General features: G+C 51.0%; 1 protein-coding gene and 1 pseudogene across 2 annotated transcripts in view; both read right to left on the minus strand.

Annotated features, from left to right (window-relative positions):
• Window positions 1-1,248, minus strand: part of LOC141582136 (cysteine--tRNA ligase, cytoplasmic-like) — a 45,321-nt pseudogene extending 44,073 nt beyond the window's left edge.
• A 2,211-nt stretch (window positions 1,249-3,459) lies between these two features.
• The window catches only part of CORO2B (coronin 2B), a 152,320-nt gene continuing 136,626 nt past the window's right edge, over window positions 3,460-19,153 (minus strand). For both annotated transcript variants that reach the window (XM_039469245.2, XM_074392745.1), the window contains exons 6-12: window positions 16,909-17,025; window positions 16,294-16,398; window positions 15,616-15,712; window positions 11,503-11,615; window positions 11,079-11,169; window positions 10,756-10,895; window positions 3,460-5,429 (exon numbers count right to left, since the gene is read on the minus strand). In XM_039469245.2, coding sequence (XP_039325179.1) covers window positions 5,298-5,429; window positions 10,756-10,895; window positions 11,079-11,169; window positions 11,503-11,615; window positions 15,616-15,712; window positions 16,294-16,398; window positions 16,909-17,025 — 795 coding nt within the window. In that variant the 3' untranslated portion in view covers window positions 3,460-5,297. The remainder of the gene's footprint in view (window positions 5,430-10,755; window positions 10,896-11,078; window positions 11,170-11,502; window positions 11,616-15,615; window positions 15,713-16,293; window positions 16,399-16,908; window positions 17,026-19,153) is intronic.

Genomic DNA, 19,153 nt, shown 5'->3' on the forward strand with positions numbered 1-19,153 from the left:
TCAAGACTCTTTTCTGCGCTTCAGGGAAGGCCAGGCAGGGTCTCCACAGCACTAGAGGGAGGAAGGTGAGGTGTGTGCCCTCCTCGGGTCACGCCTTGGAGATGGCTGGTCTCCTGGCTGCCCTCCGCCGAGCCTCCCTTCTCTACGTGCGGTGCTTCGGTTCCTGGCTATGCTGTGTGCCTGTTTTGCCGTGAGGCCCCAGTGCCTGTGGTTGGATCATTAATTCTGGAGTGGGTGGGAGGTGCAAAAGGGACCCAGTTTAGAAAAAAATGGGCTTGATAGGAAGGCCATAATCTGCCACCTGCTGGCTAGATGCAACTTTCTACAAACTCCTCCTGGTCTTTGAATCTTGCTGTCATCACTGTGACCTTGAAATACAAGATCTCTGCTCAGTGTCCCTCCCTCCCTCCTCCCACTCGAGGCCCACCGTCTTTCCCTGTTCCCATGTCCCCTTCGCTGGATCCGCTCACCTGATTCACACCAGCACCCCAATCCCGGGGGATTTGCACATGGAGATGGCTCTGGGAAGGGCAGTGCTTAACCCAAAGAAACTGTGTGCTAATGGGGGGATTCTGGGAAGTGTGACAAGCCAGATGCAAGGGAGGGGCTCTGGGACAGGAGCTTGCTAAGACTCCTCTCACCCGATCCTCTAGACACTCACCTTCTCTCTCTGAGTAAGGCTGACCCATTTGTGCTTGTTACTGAATTAAAATTCCAAGGAAAGACAGGCGGCAGGTTGTTCCCAAATAGGAAACACACATACACAGAGAACGAGGAGCCTTTGCCAGCATCCCAGGCAGGCCTCTTCCCCTCCCTGTGCCATAGCCCTGCAGTCCCTGAGCTGGCTGGCTGACCAGGCGGAGGAGAAGGATCTGGTAATGTTTCCTGTGGCCAAAGTGAGTGCCTCTGCTCCAGGCAGCCCCATCACGGCAGCCCTTCTAAGCAGGAAGGCTGGGGGGCGGGGGCCTGGAGGTGGGGGTGTTTTCAACATGAAGTCATTTCCCACAGCAAAGCAGCAGCCACGTTCTGCACGGTCCACTGGCAGTCTGGGATGTTTGCCCAGCACCAGGAGAGAGTCTAAAAATGCCCAAGCCCATCTTGGGATCTCAGGAGGCTGGCTGGAAGACAACACAGGAGTCATCCAATCCCAGAACAAACTGCCCACTCCACACTGAAGCCAGCTAGAGTGAAGCTCATCCCACTCTCCAAGGGCTCCACGTCCTGCTGGGTGATATGACGCCGGTACATAGACCACTGGCTGGAGCCCCTTAAGGGCAGGGCTTGCTCTTTCCCACGTCATGGTTTCCAGCACCTGGTCTTAAATAGATACAGCTACTTGGTATGTGTTAAACTGAGTTGAAAATTGGATTAAGTGTTGGGGGAAGGGGGGATAAAGAGTTGTAGGCACGCACAGGAGGATCCGCTTGCTGATGGTAAAGGCATCAGGAACATCTCCATAGAAGAGAAGGGTCTGAATTTTAGCCTAAAGTGTCCTTACTTGGAGAAAAGAAGGGAGCAGACACCTGGTTGGGAGCATGGTAGTGGGGACAGGTTCAAACAGCCATGAACAGATCACTCCCTACATCATTATGATAATTAAAGCAATGTATTGGGCTAGGCAGTATAATTGGCCATGTGGAATTGGCAGAGGGGCCATTGTAACAGACTAGGCATGGAATATATAGCATATGAAGAAATTAAGGATGCACAGCCCGCCAATGGGGAATTGATGAGTTATTCAACAAATGCAGTTGGGAAAATGGGCTAGTGGGGAGACAGAAAGTCAGTTCAAGCCCGACCTCAGACAGCGTACTAGAATAAGTGATGATAAGCTGCCCCGTTGGGCTCAGAATTGGAGATTGGGAAGGATTGAGGTACATATGAGACAGATCACCTTATCTATTCACCTGGTCCCCTGAGCCTCAGCAAAAGTGATTTTCTGTACCCAAGCCCTGTAGGAAGCCACCTCTGCTTCCTTTTCCCCAATATATATATATTTAATCATTTGTGTTAGAGGATGAGGATTTGTCCCATTCTCTCAACTGTTGGTATAACGGAAACCTAGGATGACATACCAGGAAGGGACCCTAGAAATTGTCCCATCCCCTTGTTTTATAGATGGAGAAAATGAGGCCCGGGGTAAAAAAAAAAAAAAAAAAAAAAAAAAAAAAAAAAGCCTTACTCAATGTTGCACAGCTAATTGGGAGCAGAGCCAGACCTGGACCACACTTCCCTGGCATCCTGCCCACTGCTCCTCTGCGGCCCTTTATCCTTTCCTCCTCACCCCTTTTCTAAGACCCACACTGCTTTCCTCGGGCCCTTCTGAGTTTCCCGTGGTGACCATGTTGCCTGGGGCCTGCACGCTGCAGCTTGACAACTCTTTTTTTTTTTTTTTTTTTTTTTTTTGAGATGGAGTCTTGCTCTGTCATCAGGCTGGAGTGCAGTGGGGTCCTCTTGGTTCACTGCAACCTCCGCCTCCTGGGTTCAAGTGATTCTCCTGCCACAGTGTCAAAAGTAGTGGGAATTACAGGCGCGTGCCACCACATCCAGCCAATTTCTTGTATTTTTTAGTAAAGACGGGGTTTCACCGTGTTAACCAGGATGGTCTCCATCTCCTGACCTCGTGATCTGCCTGCGTTAGCCTCCCAAAGTGCTGGGATTACAGGTGTGAGCCACCGTGCCTGGCCCTGACAACTCTTATTCAAGACAGCCTTGGGCTGCTGAGAGAGTGAGGATATCCAGCCTCCCTGGTCTCATAATGGGCCCCGGCCACCCACCCAGAACAGACTCTGCCCAGCTCTGAGCCTGGCTGGGGACTGGGAGCACAGACCACCTCTGGCTCTGGACTCAGAAAATCCAGTCCCTGTGTATTTCCCCCCCTACACTGGCTGAGTGACTGAACATGTCACCACTCTGGGCCTGACTGCTTTTCTTGAAAACAGGGACAATCAGACCTACCAATGAGAGCTGCTATGAAGATCAAATGAGTCAAGTGTGTGGAATCCTGCCTGATAAACTGCAAGGCACCATTCCAATGTAAAGCACTGGTCTCACCTAGAGCCCAACATGGGGCTACATGGAGACCAGCATCTATTGAATAACGGTAGAACAGTAGTTCTTAACTGGGAAGTGATTCTGATATCCCAGGGGATATCGTGCAATATCTGGGGACATTTTTGGTTGTCCCAATTGGATGGGGGTTGCTATGGCATCTGATTGGTGGAGGCCAGGGATACTGCTAAATATCTTGCAATGTAGAGGGCAGTCTCCACAGCAAAGAATTATCTGGCCCCAAATGTCAATAGTGCTGAGATAAATGGAAGTGTGAAATTACATCTGTAGGTACAGACATGGGCTGTCATTCCAGAAAGGCAAAGGAGCTGTGGGTGGGGAGCTGACCATCAAGGTACCACGGAGACCAAGAACAGGAACCACCCGGGATTAAATGAGATGCCCAGGTTTGATAAGTTGAAAACATTTTATTTCAATTCTATTCTTGGGAGGCAGCATAAATAATCACAGAAGACCACAAAGGTCAATGGGGAAGAAAAAAAAAAAGCTCCAGAAATGTTGGGAGGAGGAGATGAGTGCTGACACTGTCTAGCTGCGGGGTATGGGGTGAGGAGGCCCTACTGTAGCTGGCTGGGGGGAAGGAGGTTCTTAGAGGGGCGGCCCAGCTCACCTGGAGGGGCTTGGGTAGCCCTGGCCTCTGTGGATGGGATAGTCCATAGGGCGGCCACAGGAAAAGCAGGTGTGGAGTATAATGCGTCTAGTAGATCCTAGCTAATGAAAGAGAAGAGTGGACACCCATTTCTTGATTTCCAGATCTCACCCCAAACTGAGAATCTGCTGAGAACAGTGTTTACAAACTCTTTGTGGGCAGTGGGAAATGAAAGGAGGAAAAAAGAAGGAAGAAGAGAAAATGTGTACAAGATCAAATGAAATGTGGCATCTCGGAGGTGTGTGGCCTTGGGCCACTCCTCTCGGTCCCCTCATCTGAAGAAGGGTGTAGATGTGAGGCTCAGTGAGATCGTATGTGTCAAAGGACTGCAGAAACTTTAAAGTGCTATACGGATGCGAGAGGCTGTGGTCATTCTACGTGCATAAGGCTGAAAGTGGCTGAGATAGCGGTGCGGAGAGACACGCAGTGCAGCCCCAGAAGCCATCAGACCCTGGTCTGCCTTCCCCAGGGCCAAGCTCTACCCTTCTCAGCCTCAGCTGCCAGGAAGACGAGGCTTCATCTCAGATGGAGTGCCCTGGGGAGGGTGGTGGTGACAGCCGAGGGTGGGAACCTGAAGGACCTAGGGGCACAGAGCGTGAGGGTCCTCAACCGGGCAGTGTGGCACATCGGCACTACTGGTGCTGGGTAGACGGTAGCAGTGGCTTCCAGTTCTCATTCTCCAGAGAGACCTGGGCACTGGTGAAGCCCACCATGGGATTGGCATCTTGATGCAGCGGGAAAGGCCCTGGCCTTGGGGTCTGGACACCCAGGGTCCTGGCCGTGGGTCCACTGTTGACCTGCTGGGTGACTTTAGAAGTCACTTCCCCATTGCAACCCTCAGTTCTGTCATTTGTCAGACGGGGACACTAATCCCTACCCTGCCTGGCTCACAAATTGAATGGGAAAAGGGTGCGCAAGAGCTTGGAAGAGAATCATGGGGAAGGCAAGGGGTTATTATGGCCTTGGAGAGCAATCCTCTGAATTCCCTGAAGACAAGAGGGCGGGAGGGGAAGAGACAGAACGGAGCTGGGCGGCTCGCTGCCCTCGTCGGGTGAGGCAGGCTTCCGGGGCTGCTGAGGGAAGAGGGAGTGGGACCAAAGGGGGATCCCTGCAGCCCGCAGTCCAGCACTTACGCTGCGGTACCTTCGGTGAAGCTGCGAGCTCCAGGTGGGAGTGCTGAGATGTCCTGGCAGCCTCCTTCGCAGGGCGACAGTCCAAGTGCTCAGTCTAGCTGGTATCCTGCTTCCCCCTTTGCTTCCTGGTCCACTGAGATGGAGCCCCCCCCCAACCCCAGGGAGTCTGTAGTCTTCACCCAGCTGAGGGGAAGCCTGGCTCCTGGGGTGGCAGGGAAAGGCGCTGCCGGTGGGGGGTCTCCAGGAGAAGCTGGGGACTTTTATTAGCATGAGGTCAGGAGGTCAGAGGTTGGCTTCCGGTTCTGGAGGTGGTAGGCGGGGGTCCTCAGGCTGGCCCCCGCTCCCGTCCTGGCTCTGTCTCTGGGGTCACTGGATAAGGGAGAAGTTAAGGGACGAGTAGAAACGACGGAGAGATCGGCTTAGAAAACAGCCCAGCTGGGGAGCTAACAGTTCTTGGGGCTGTTGCGCAAGTTTTTCAGTTCCAGCTGGAGCTGCCGAATGCGGATGTCCTTCTGGGCCAGCTCCTCTTTCAACCGTCGAATCTCATCCTGCTGCCGGAAGAACATTCGAAGGAGCTGGGGTGGAGGGAGAGAGGGGCCAAGGAGGGCCCAGGAGAGAGCAGGTGAGACAAGGATTTCCCAGGTGAGTCTCCACCCGCCTGCCACCTATGCCCTCCCGTCGCCCCAGGCCTCCCACTGCTGGCTCCACGTATGCATCCTCAGTCACCCATCACGGTGGCACCTCTCCTGCCTCTAGCTCCGTCTGTGGCTCTTGCTTTCCCTTGTGAGATAGGAAGCAAACAAAACCTGAGTCATTAATTGATTCAGGATCACTGAAAAAGGAGTGACCAAAGAGTTCAGTTTTCCAAATATCCCAAGCTTGTCCCTTTCTGGGTCCTAACTTAATGCTTTTCTTTACCATTATATTAATAGGCATATTAATTATTAAATCTATAATACATACTAATAGATGTATCATTACAGGCACTACATGTATTATTACATTATTATTGATAATGTATGCATTTATTTAATTTTTGAGACGAAGTCTCACGGAGTCACCCAGGCTGGAGTGCAGTGGCGTGATCTCAGCTCACCGCAACCTCTACCTCCTGGTTCAAGTGATTCTCCTGCCTCAGCCTCTGGAGTAGCTGGGACTACAGGCATTTGCCACCATGCCTGGCTAATTTTTTTTTCTTTTAATTTTTTAGTAGAGACGGGATTTTACCATATTAGACAGGCTGGTCTTGAAGTCCTGACCTTGTGGCCTGCCCACTTCGGCCTCCCAAAGTCCTGGGATTACAGGTGTGATCCGCCACGCCCGGCCCATATTTATTTATTTATTTTTGAGATGAAGTCTCACTTTGTCTCCCAGGCTGGAGTGCGGTGGCATGACTTTGGGTCACTGCAACCTCGGCTTCCTGGGTTCAAATGATTCTCCTGCCTCGGCCTCCCGAGTAGCTGGGAATACAGGCATGTGCCACCGCACCAGGCAATTTTTGTATTTTTAGTAGAGACAGGGTTTTGCCATATTGGCCAGGGTGGTCTCGAACTCCTGACTTCAAGTGATCTGCCCGCCTTGGCCTCCCAAAGTGCTGTGATTACAGCTGTGAGTCACTGCACCCAGATTGTATTGATAATTTAGAGCTTTCTAAGATGCTTTGTATCCTTCTCTTCTTAAGGAGGCTCAGTATACAGAATGGAATCTAGCTTTTTTCCTTCTGATGAGAAACTGTGACAAGAATACCAAAGTTTGCACTGGGCAGGGATTCATGTGCTGGGTGGGCATGGGCAGTGCATAGCTCTCTTGGCAGATCTTCACTCAAACGACTCGCTGGTTTAATCCGCCTCCATTTCTCTTGTAAAACATACTGACAGATGCCCAAGAAATGCTGAGCCCTGGAAGGCAGCAGGCTCCTTGCAGCTCCTGCACACCTGAGTCAAATGTTACCCACAGTCAATTGTGTTTGGTCTCAAACCTTCTGGTGTGAATGACATTTGTTATTGTAATTGTGTAATTTAATGAAATATGATATAAAGTAATGAAATGAGCACAGAAAGAGAGTTGCTGTCTTTTCCTTCTTCCTTTCCTCCTCCCCTCCCTTCCCCTCCCCTCCTCTCCTCCCCTCCCCTCCCTTCCCCTCCCCTCCTCTCCTCCCCTCCCCTCCCTTCCTCTCCCCTCCTCTCCTCCCCTCCCCTCCCTTCCCCTCCCCTCCTCTCCTCCCCTCCCCTCCCTTCCCCTCCCCTCCTCTCCTCCCCTCCCCTCTCCTTCCCTTCCCTCCCCTTCCCTCCTCTCTTCTCTCTCCTCTTCTCTCTCTCCTCTCCTCTCTCTTTTCTCTTTTCTTTTTTGAGATGGAGTCTCCCTTTTCTTGCCCCAGCTGGAGTGCAGTGGTGCAATCTGGGCTCACCACAACCTCCACCTCCTGGGTTCAAGCGATCTCCAGCCTCACCCTCCCGAGTCGCTGAGAGTACCGGCATGCACCACCACACCCAGCTAATTTTGTATGTTTAGTATTTTAGTAGAAATGGGATTTTTCCATGTTGGTCAGCCTGGTCTCAGGTGATCCACCAGCCTTGGCCTCCCAAAGTGTTGGGATTAGAGGCATGAGCCACCGTGCCTGGCTGAGAGTTGCTGTTTCTATAAAACCTTAAATAAATGCTTTAGAAAATCTTGATAAAGGTGATACTAAAAAAGACTGCAGCTGAACTGGGTATGGAAGATCTGGTCCTAAAAGACTGGAGAATATTCTATGTCTTGACTGATGGTGGCTGCATGACTGCGTGTTTGTCAAAACTCTTAAAACAGCACACTACGAAGGATGAATTTTGCCATAGGCAAAGTATACCTCAATGTCTCAAAAGGAGATGAGGGAAAACATTGTAAAAACTAGAACTTGGCTTTCGGGTGGACTTTAAATTCTTTTTTTTTACCTAAAAGAAACTGAAACTGGAGGCCAGGCAAGGTGGCTCACACCTGTAATCCCAGCACTTTGGGAGCCCAAGGTGGGTGACTCATGAGGTCAGGAGTTCAAGACCAGCCTGACTAACATGCTGAAAGCCCATCTCTAAAAAAAGAAAAAAGAAACTGGAAATGGAAATGGGAGTTAAGGTGTGATTTGTGTGAAAGACATAGCAGATACCAACCAGGGAGGGCCTCCTGGAAGAAAAGGCCTTAGTCCTGCATCAAAATATGCAAAATGAATGTATATGTTTTATTTTCATTATTTATTTCTTTTTGAGAGTGTCTTGCTCTGTCACCCAGGCTGGAGTGCAGTGGCCTGATCTTGGCTCCACCTCCTGGATTCAAGCAATTCTCCTGCCTCAGCCTCCTGAGTAGCTGGGATTACAGGTGTGCACCACCACACCTGGATAATTTTTGTATTTTTAGTAGAGATGGGGTTTCAGCATGTTGACTAGGATGGTCTTGAACTCCCGGCCTGAGTGATTTACCTGCCTCAACCTCCCAAGGTGCTGGGATTACAGGTGTGAACCACCGCTCCTGGCCATGATTCCCTCCTTTAACTGACTTAAAAAAGTATTTTTAGTTAACCAACAAACCACCAGTCCCGATTACATCTGTTCAGAGGGATGATACGCTGTCTGCCTTTGCACTAAATGACTCTATACACTTTGTGTCTTCCAAGTTCTCAAAATTTCTTTGTACTGTTTTTTTTTTTTTTTTTTTTTTTTGGTCCACTTTTGTCAAAAAAAACTGCTTTATTAAGGTGTAATTCACAGACCATAAGATTCACTCATTTTAAGCATACAATTCAGCGATTTTTAGTAAAGTTATTGAATTGTGTAACTGTAAGTCTTTCCTCCTGCATCAAGCTGTCAGCTGTTTCCTCACACCTCGATCAACGTGTCCACCTTTGACAACACCATTTTCTTTTCTTTTCTTTTTTGAGACAAAGCTTCACTCTTCTTGCCCAGGCTGGAGTGCAATGGCACGATCTCAGCTCACTGCAATTCTGCCTCCCAGGTTCAAGCGATTCTCCTGCCTTAGCCTCCCAAGTAGCTGGAATTACAGGCTCCTGCCACCATGCCTGGCAAATGTTTGTATTTGTTTCACCATGTTGGCCAGGCTGGTCTTGAATTCTTGACCTCAGGTGATCCACCCACCTCAGCCTCTCAAAGTGCTGGGATTACAGGTGTGAGCCACCACTTTCCTTGGGGTTTATTTTAATGCAAATCCCATTTATCACATCATTTCATCCAGCCCTGAATCTCTCTCTACAATGGCATACAAGCATATTTTACATCGATTATCAAGTTACCTGCCAATCTCCCCCTTAAGACCGTGAGGTCCCAGAGATTAAGAAGAGTCTTATTTTTATTAATAATAGTGATAGCGGGCCAGGCATGGTGGCTCACACCTGTAATTCCGGTACTTTGCAAGTCTGAGGTGTGTGGGACACCTGAAATCAGGAGTTCGAGACCAGCCTGGCAAACATGGTTAAACTCCGTCTCTACTAAAAATACAAAAATTAGCTGCACATGGTGGTGCACAACTGTTCATCTCAACTACCCAGGAGGCTGGGGCAGGAGAATCGTTTGAACTTGGGAGGCAGAGGTTGCAGTGAGCCAAGTTCATACCACTGCACTCCAGCCTGGGCAACAGAGTGAGACTCCATCTCAAAAAATAATAATAATAATGATATCACAAGTTGGTGGTATCGATGGCTCCCATGTTATCCCCTCTCCTCCAGCATGGGCTGGCCCTAATAGCTTGCTTCAAATGAACAGAATAGGGCAGAAGTGGTGGGATACCATTTCCAAGATTAGATGACAGAAAGACTGTGGCTTCCATCTTGGGTGCCCTCTCTTGCTCTTCTGCTCACACGCCCTGTTGTGAGCTGCCTTATGGAGGAGTCCACATGGCAGGGACCCAAGGGAAGTTCTGGCCAACAGCCCAGGAGGAACTGAGGCCCTCAGTCCAATAGCCCCTGAGTACATGAGTCCTGCCAGCAACCACCCGAGTGAACTTGGAAGCAGATCCTTCCAAAGTTGAGCCTTCAGATGTGACTGCAGCCCCAGTGGACAGTGTAACTGTACCCTCATGAGAGACCTTGAGCCATGGGCATGCAAAGAAACTGTGAGTTAATAAGTGTTTGGGAGTTTCGGCCATTAAGTTCTAGGATAATCTGTTACACAGCAGTAGATAGCTGATACAGTTGACCTTTTTCTTTGAACACTAAATATGGGCCAGGAAGAGTGCTAGACACTTAGGAATTCTCTCTTTAATACTCATAGCATTTCATATCCCTGTTTTACCTCAAGGAAATGGACTTACAAAGGTCAGTCACAGCCAGGAAATGGCAGAGCCAGAATTCAAATGCAGGTGAGGCCAGGCAGCCATCTCCATTTCAGCGGTATCAGGCCTTATATCTGGCACACCAGAGGACACGGGGACAAGGCCCTGCTGAGCTGCCCCTGATAGAGCTTGCTCCTGTTCCAAGTGGTACAAAGAGCACCTTCATAAGAGCCAGTCTCTTCCTCAAAGACGGACAGTGTCAGACCCCGGCACTGCTGTAAACGCCAGGGAAGGAGAGGCAGGGCTGTGATGCAGGAGGCCAGGCTTGCCCCTGTTAGTCAGGAATTTATAACTCCTGGAACACCAAATGACAGCAACATTCTGAAATGAATTCATGAGATGCATAACTCTGTGGGTTAGTGAATTTGAGGTGTGGGGTTGGCGTGGGGAACCCATATCTCCAGACATCCCAGCTTCTATTGATTGGGGTCACAGCCATCAGAAGCCAATATCAGGCGACTTATGGCATTTGTCATGGAAAGAAAAATGTCTCAGAATGGAACCGGCTTAAAGGCCTGAAGCCCATAATTGAAATGTAAAGGTCTCGCTCTTCCAGGGCCTGTGGAGGTAATAACTTATATTCCTTACCTCGTTCTCTGTCCGGGGTGGGACATTTTCTAATAAATCTATTCCGTTGACCACAACACTCTTCTTTTCTTTGATGGGAGCCTTAAATACCATTTTTGAGGACTTCTTGTAGCCTTCTTTCAAAGACATCAGCACGGGATCTAAAGAAGGCAAGGGAAACGCTCTCACCGCTGATCCCATGGACTGTCAGGCGATGGTCCAGCGGGCTGGGCGGGAGGGACGTTCAAGCAGGGAGATAGGCAAGGGGGACTGGGGTGAGCTGCGCTGAAGGCAAAGGCATGGGCGTGCCTCCTGTCCTGGGTGGAGCCCAGCCCCTGCGGTACCTCGGTTGATGCCTCCCAGCCATTCATCCGGGGTCAGTGCTGGCTCCGTGCCTGGTGTCATGGGGTAAATGTCTTCCTGGTAGGAATCTGACTGCAGTGGGAGGAACAGGAGAGAGGACAGATGGGGGGCTGCTGGGAAAATCCCTACTCTTCAGTCAGACTCTTCTCACTGACCTCCAACCACGCTACCTGCTCTCCCACCTCCATGCCTTTGCCCTGTGTCTCCCTCCTGGAAACACCCTCCTGCACTCATGAGCAAGCCCAGTTGTCCCTGCCTGAGAATGCTCCTCACCCCAAATTGAGCTTGAAGACCCCAGTCCACAGCACATCTCTCACCTGGGCCTCTCCAGGCTCATGGTCAGTGGTGAGCAGGCTGGGATGCCACGCAGGCCCCCACCCCAGAGCCCAGCCCAGCCCCACTTACCCTCCGGGGCACAATCATGGAGATAGGCTCAATCAGGCCCTTGAGAGTCACCAGCTTGTAGAAGCGGAACACCTCGCAGGCTGACACATCCAGCCCGTGCTTGGGCATGACCCCTGTAACAAGTGGACATGGCTCCATGGGGTCCCAGGAACTGCCCCTCAGGGACATCACCCCATGATGTTCTGGGTCAGGGAAAAGGCTGAGGTATGTACTTAGGTTTGGAGGCAACAGCCCATGCAGAGGGCAGAGGATGGACTGGGGCTTCTTCAGTAAGGCTCTGTCTCTGGGTGGTCACCTCTCAAGCTCCTTAGGCCAGGCCTGCCTCACCACAGTGCAAGCTTCAGAACTGGACCCCTTGGGATTGGAAGAAACTGTAGAAACGTTTGAATCTAGCCCACTCCTTTTCTAGATGAGGGTCCAGAGAGGTTCAGAAGGCAAAGGGCTTGTGGGAAGTAGAAAAGTTCCTTTTTAAAGTTTCCTTTCTTGTTAAAGAGTAAGTGTGTTAATAACTTTGTTAAGCCCTAGCCTATGTCGCTGTTAGACATGCCATGCTTACAGGCACACGGTACATTCTGTGTCCTTGTACTTTAACCAAGATATCTTTGCTGGACGTGCTCACAGGCATGTCCCAGCCCTCCATTGCTTTTACCTGTTTAGAAAAGTTTTAAGTTGTTAGCCAATCGGGTTTTAGTTTAAATTGTGAGGGCTGGCTCCAGCCAATGGAGATCAGACACAGCAGTCAGGACGACCCCAAATGTGTAAGAAATAAATTTGTCTGTTTTCCTTTGTTCTTTGTACTCTCGTGGCAAGACGGCTAGTGAAAGTATCTTTCTTGCCGTCCAGGAAGTAAAAATTGCATTGCTGAAAGATCCTTTGTCTCAGTGCTGATTTTTCTTTGCGGCATCGAGCATCTCCATTTCCAACATCTGCTTCCAACAGGGCTACCCAAGGTCACAGAGCACAGCAGGGGCAGGGCCACAGAGCCCATCACCCTCTGAAATGGGCAGTCATCCCTAAACCTCCTGTGTCTCCAGGCCTGGGAGAGAAAGGAGGGAGGGGCCATTCCCCATACACCCTAGAGGTCTGGACACAGCCCAAGATTGCTGTTCTGTCCTGTGTCTCCTAGAACCACTGATGTGTGTGCATGTTGCCTGTGTGGGTTCACTAGCCACGTATCCCTAACAGCCACCTCTGCTGAACATCTATTATGGGGATGAGGGGCAGTGTAGTACTAGGAGCACAGCTCTAGGGTGGACCAGTGGGGTTTGAATCCTGACTCTGTCCCCTTTCCATCTGGGAGTGCTTTGGCAAGTCAGAACTCTCTGAGCTTCTAGTTCCTTGGCTGGGTCGAGGAGGACAATAGTGGCCCCACATGAGGTGGTCAGGAGAATATGTACCAAGATGCTCATTAACTGCCTGGCACTGTGACGAGCACAGACAACATGCGTTTCTTTCCCTGTATTGTGAATAGGAGTTAAGGCTCTGTCTGTCCCCCACTGGACTGGAAGCCTGCTCTTCTAGATAAAGGAACTCCAGGAGCTAGAGGGAAGGGGTGAAATGGTTGCCCACATGGGATTCGGAGCCAGCAGATTGGGTTTGAGTTCTGTCTCTGCTACTGAGCAGACACGACCTGCCTCGGGTGAGTTGCTTAACTTCTCTGAGTCTACAAAAGGTGCCTAGGTCACAGCAAATGCTCAACAGTGGTCACAGGTGAGGAGGATGAGGATGAGGATGAGATGAGTCAACCTGAGTCCTTCCTCCTCTCCTCTCCACCCCTCCATAGCCGATACCTTAGCAAGTCCTGCTGATGCTGCGTTCTAAACATCTCAGGATTCATCCGGTTCTCTCTATCTTCCTTCTGTCCACCTATTATCCTCTCTTGCCTGAAAGTCTACAACTGCTTCCTAACTGATTTTCCTGCCTTCCTCCTGCCCCTCCCAAATCCATTCCATTCGCCCTACCAAAGCCAGAGCAATCTTTTTTTTTTTTTTTTTTTTTTTTTTTAAGACGCGGTTTCACCATGTTGGTCAGGCTGGTCTTGAACTCCCAACCTCAGGTGATCCACCCACCTTTGCCTCCAGAGTGCTGGGATTACAGGCGTGAGCCACCACTCCCAGCCCAGAGCAATCTTTTTTTGTTTTGTTTTGTTTTGTTTTGAGACAGTCTGGCTCTGTTGCCCAGGCTGGAGTGCAGTGGCACCATCTCTACTCACTGCAACCTCTGCCTCCCATGTTCAAGCAATTCTCCTGCCTCAGCCTCCCAATAGCTGGGATTACAGAGGTGTGCCACCACACATGGCTAATTTTTGTATTTTTAGTGGAGACAGTATTTCATCATTTAGCCAGGCTGGTCTCAAACTCCTGATCTCAGCTGATCTACCTGCCTCGGCCTCCCAAATGGCTAGGATTACAGGCGTGAGGCAGCGAACCCGGCCACCAGAGCAATCTTAACTAATATTTCAGATCACATCATGCTGTCTCGTTCCCACCCAAGAAAAAGAAACCTGCCACAATGATTTCCTAATCAATTGCAAGCTCCTTTTCCAGGCTAACGCATCCCATGGATTCAGCCGCTGCCCGTCTCTCTGTCTCCTGACACTCCCCCATCTCTTGCAATATCACAGAGTCTACCCCAGGCTCAGCCACATTGGCCTCCCTTCTGTTTCTAGAATATGCTAGGCTCATTCTGGCCACAAAGACTTTGCACTAACCATGCCCCCTGCTGGGGCTGCGCTTTCTCTTTCAGATCCCAACTTAACATCTCATCGTCACAGAGAGGCCTTCCTTGACCACCTGTCTAAAGCAGCCCCCAGTCACTCTCTGTTCTAGCCCACCATTTGACTCTCTGCCTAGAACTCATTCCTGTCCAATATTTCTCTGATTTGTTTATTGCCTGTCTCCCGCTCAGTGGAATGTGAGCCCCACGGGAGTAAGGCCATGCTCTGTTTTACTTGCCACTGTAACCTTAGGCTTAGTGCCGGGTCTGGTACACAGTTGGAACTCAGTAACTGTTTGTTGAACACCTATGTGAAGGAGCAGGAGGAGCCAAGTGCTCTGCCAGGTGCCTTGCACAAACCTACCTTCAAGGTATTTGATTATCCCCATTTTACAGATGAGGAAACTGAGACTTAGAGGGATTCAGTGCACACTTTGAGCGAGAATATAAACCCAGGTCTGACCGCATAGTCCAGGCTGATTTTTATACTATTTGATGCAGAGTGACAGTGGAGGTGGGGATGACAGCGTTGGGGACGGGTAAAGTGGAGGGAATGGTGATTGGGACCTCAGACATCTCTTGGCTTCCATTTTGCTATTGGTCACTGGAGTGGGCTCTTAGCCCCTTTCAGCTCCAACGTCCCTGAAGCTGGCCTTCCAGCTCTGTCCTCAACACCAGATCCACAGGGAAAGCAAGCTAGACTCCAGCTCCAAAGAGGAGGATCACCCACAAAGGTGGGAACAGGGGGTGGGAGGACTCTGATCACAGATGTTTCACTGGATGATCTGGACCCCAAATGTGGAATTGCTGAATCATATGCACTACCAGGTTGGTTCAAAGAAAGGAAAATTGTTTGTAAGACTTTTCGTGGTGGGAGAACGTGAGGACTCACTTTAGCCTGCCAATCCCGGAGCCCTCTCTGGGTTTCTGCCTAAGAGTCTAGGGAGCTTGGGGCTGCAGTCACAGGAACCCCTGGAACTCTTCCTGCCCTATCAGGCAGACAGAGTTGCTGCTGGGGTCTGGGAGTCCCAGCTTCCTAGAGGCTCAGGAAGGGACCTGTGCCCAGACCCCACTCTGACCTGCAGTTACTGGACCATTTCCCACCATTGTCATAGCCACTGTGGGCTTCAGGCTCCCCATATTCGATCAGGAGTGCAGACACAGAGCACATGCCGGCAGGCTACTGCTGACAGTGGGTGTGAGCATGGCGGGGTGACAGCACCGGTCCAGGGGGTAGTGACAGCTGCAGCAGGGCCGGCTCTTGCAGGTTCTGTTCCCACTTGCCCGTAAGCTGTGGCCTTCAGAGTCTGATTTTCTACTTAAGGGAGAGGGTGACCCACGGGCCAGATATCCTCCAGGGCACGAGTGTACCAGCCATGGCAGCCTCAGGCCCCTTACCTAGGCCTTTCTGCGGGGCTGGGGAGCGGAACTCCATGAGGTAACTCAGGTAGGGCTTCTCAGTGCTGATCTCGTAGTACCGGATGTTTCCATCGCCCTGTGGTCAGGAGAGATGGAGGTGAGGAAGGTGGCAGGAAGGGAGGGCAGAGCAGGGCCTGGTGCCAGGAGCCAGCTGAAGACAGTTCCCCACTGTGCTTCATGGGTGGTTAAAAAAAAAAAAACAGAAGAGGGAAACCTGGCTTCTAGGTTCCTAGTGGGTTTGCCACAGTGGACTCCCTGAGGATGGAGAGGTGGAGGTGGATGGGCTGATGTGTGTCGGGGCGGGTGTAGACAGCCTTTCTGACAAACAAGGCTATATTCACCAAGGCTCTCCTGGCAGGTATCTCAAATCCCACCATTCATTGCTGACTACCCTTCAGGCTCTGATCTTTCCAGTGTAAGAGCCCACTCCAGCTCACCCTTGAGGGAATTCTTGGTTGCAGACGTTTCAGTAAGAATGGGTGTCAGATGTGAGGGCAGGTGTGGATGGGAGAGGTGAGGCCCAGGAACCTAAGTTGGGTCGGGGGACGCCAGAGAGGTTAGGCTGGCTGTTGTCAAGGGGGTGGGGCAGAGGCAGGGGTGCAATGAGGGATGGGCTCTCCCACAGGCTGCGCTGGGCCCTCCCCCACCTCCTACTACCTTTCCAGCCAAGTAGAGCATGTGAGTGTCAGCATCATAGAAGGGGAACAGGAGGCCAGAGAGTCCATCAATTTCCTCTTCGATCAGGGGCATGGACAGGTCTTCCTGAGGGAGAGGAGCTGGTCTGAGACTCTATGGAGGCAGGATGGCATGCCCCTCCCCAAATCCCAGCAAGGCCCCTTAGGACTGCAACTACTTCATGCTAAGCCCTCCCCAGATGTTAAAAAGCCAGTCCCATGGGTAGTGGTGAGACTGACTTCCTTGTCACGAAAAGCAGCCAGGGGTAGTGGAAAGGGTCTTACAAACAGGAGGCAGGGGACTAGCTTTCATTGTCCCCAAACCTACTACTTGCTAGGTGTCCCTAGGTAGGTCTCTGATCTCTCTGGAGCTCAGCCCCCACCCTGGAAAAAGAGAGTGAACATCTTGCAAATATGGCTGACATTGTGCCTTGAAGCCTCCGTACCCAACCAAGCTCTGCCTCTGGGGGTCTCTGTCTGATTTCTCTGCTGTCAGAAGCTGGTGTGCGGGCCCAGGCTCCTGACTTTCTGAGCAAGTGACCTCTGAGGCAATGATGCTTCCTTTAGCCCATACCCAGCAGGCCTCCCCATGGCTGACCTGGTCCCAGAGGGCAATCTGTCTCGTGTTCCACCTGGAGACCCCTGTCGTGAGGAGCCGCTTCATGTTTCCCAGGAACACCACCCGGTTCACTCTGTGGTTTTTGCAGTTGGCCTCCTGGTAGGAACAGAGGGAGGTGGTGAGCCAGGGTCCCCAGGATGTGGGTACTGCCGTGGGATGAATGGTGGCCCCCAAAAGATATACTCATATCCTCAGCCCTGGCCCCTGCGATTGTTGCCTTATTTGGAAAAGGGTCTTTGCAGATGTGGTCAGGCTAAGGATTTGGGGATGAGATGACCCTGAATTGTCCAGGTGGGTCCTGGATGCCATCATGAGTGTCCCTGTGGGAGAGAGGTAAGGTTACGCAGACAGGGAGAAGGTGGCATGACCCTGGAGGCGGAGACTGCAGTGACGTGGCCACCAGCCACTACAGCTGGCAACCCCCAGAAGAGGCAAGGAACGGGTTTTCTCCTAGAGCCTCCATAGGGAGGACAGCCCTGCTGACACCTTGATGTGGGATATCAGGACTCTGGAATGGTGAGAGAATACATTTCTGTTGTTTTCAGCCCCCTAATTTGTGGGCGTTTGCTACAGCAGCCACGGGACATTAAGTACTCGGCAGCAATGGCTCCCCAGATGCCTTTTCTGCCATTTCCCAGAGCAAGTGGGGAACAGGGAACCAGAGGGGAGCCAACCTCCACCCAGTCCAGTTCGGGGCTACACCACGCGGAGCTCTCACCAGCGGCAATGCTTTTAATCCTCGTAACAGTATCTACCGGAAGAAATCATTATCCCCATTTTTGAGGATGAGGAAACTGAGGCTCAGGAGGACAAGAGATTCATGCCAATTATTGCTCCACAACTCACCTCATCAGGGAGTGTCTCCTTAACTGAGCTGTCTTGGGCCTCCTCTCCCACCCACTGGCTTGTGACACTTGATTTCCCCCAACACGCAATAGTCCTCAGCATCAGGTAAGTTGGCAGCAGGTCGGAAGAGAGGCTAACGGGGCGGTGCACAGGTTCAGGCTGCTGTCACTCACTCTGAACTTTAGTTCTAGCTCTGTCAAAGACGTGCAGCCCGAGAGAAGACCTTCGCCTCCCCCGGGCTCATGGCCCTATCTGTGAATTGAAAGCGGGGTTCTCTGTTTGCAAGCATCCTTTCTGTATGGCTTAGGCCCCGGGTTCGAATCCCAGCTTTTCCGGGAACTGTGAGATTCAAGTCTCCCACCTTCGCTAAGGTTCAGGGTTCTCATGTATAAAATGAGAGGAGTCACAGTGCCCAGCAGAGAGGGTTGGCCTGAGGATTAAGACGTCCTGAGACAATGTGCAGAGCCCTGGGCACAGTTCGGGCCACACAGTGAACTCTTAGCAGACGCCAGTGAACACTAATCATGCTAGCAACTCTCAACATTCTTATTTGTGGTAGGACAGGTTGAGGAACCCTCAACTGAAACGCTTGGGACCAGAAGTGTTTCGGATTTTGGGTTGTCTCAGATTTCAGGATATTTGCTTTATACCTACTAGTTGAGCCCCCCTACATTCCAAAATCCAAAATCTGAAATGTTCCAATGAGCATTTCCTTTGGGTGTTATGTCAGTGCTCAACACGTTTTGGATTTGGAGCCTTTCATATTTTGGATTTTTGGATTTGGGATGCTCAACCTATAGTAGTAGATAACTTTCCAGTCTTGCAGCATTGGACTATTCCAAGATAAACACACCCAGATCAAGCATCACTCCCTTCTTATGCAGAAGGCAAACCTCAAATACCATCCATTCCATCCCTCCCCATGACCAGCACACAGCAGGTGCTCAAAAAATGGTAATTGTTGGCCGAGTGTAGTGGCTCACGGCTATAATCCCAGCACTTCGGGAGGCTGAGGCAGGCAGATCACAAGGTCAGGAGATCGAGACCAGCCTGACCAACATGGTGAAACCCCATCTCTATAAAAATACAAAAATTAGCCAGGCCTGGTGGCACGTGCCTGTAATCTCAGCTGCTCAGGAGACTGAGGCAGGAGAATCAAGGGAACCTGGGAGGCGGAGACTGCAGCGAGCAGACACTGTGCCACTGCACGCCAGCCTGGGTGACAGAGTAAGACTCCATCTCAAAAAAAAAAAAAAAAAAAAGGTAATTACTTACTCCCAAATGGCACTTCACCCCTTCCTTTCCTCAAAACCAAGACCCCGGAGATTCAAAGACCAAAAGTGGAACTAAGTTCACCATCAACCTTGGGCACCCCAAG

The sequence above is a fragment of the Saimiri boliviensis genome, chromosome 2 (genome assembly GCF_048565385.1).
Source record: "Saimiri boliviensis isolate mSaiBol1 chromosome 2, mSaiBol1.pri, whole genome shotgun sequence".
NCBI classification, from domain to species: Eukaryota; Metazoa; Chordata; class Mammalia; order Primates; family Cebidae; genus Saimiri; species Saimiri boliviensis.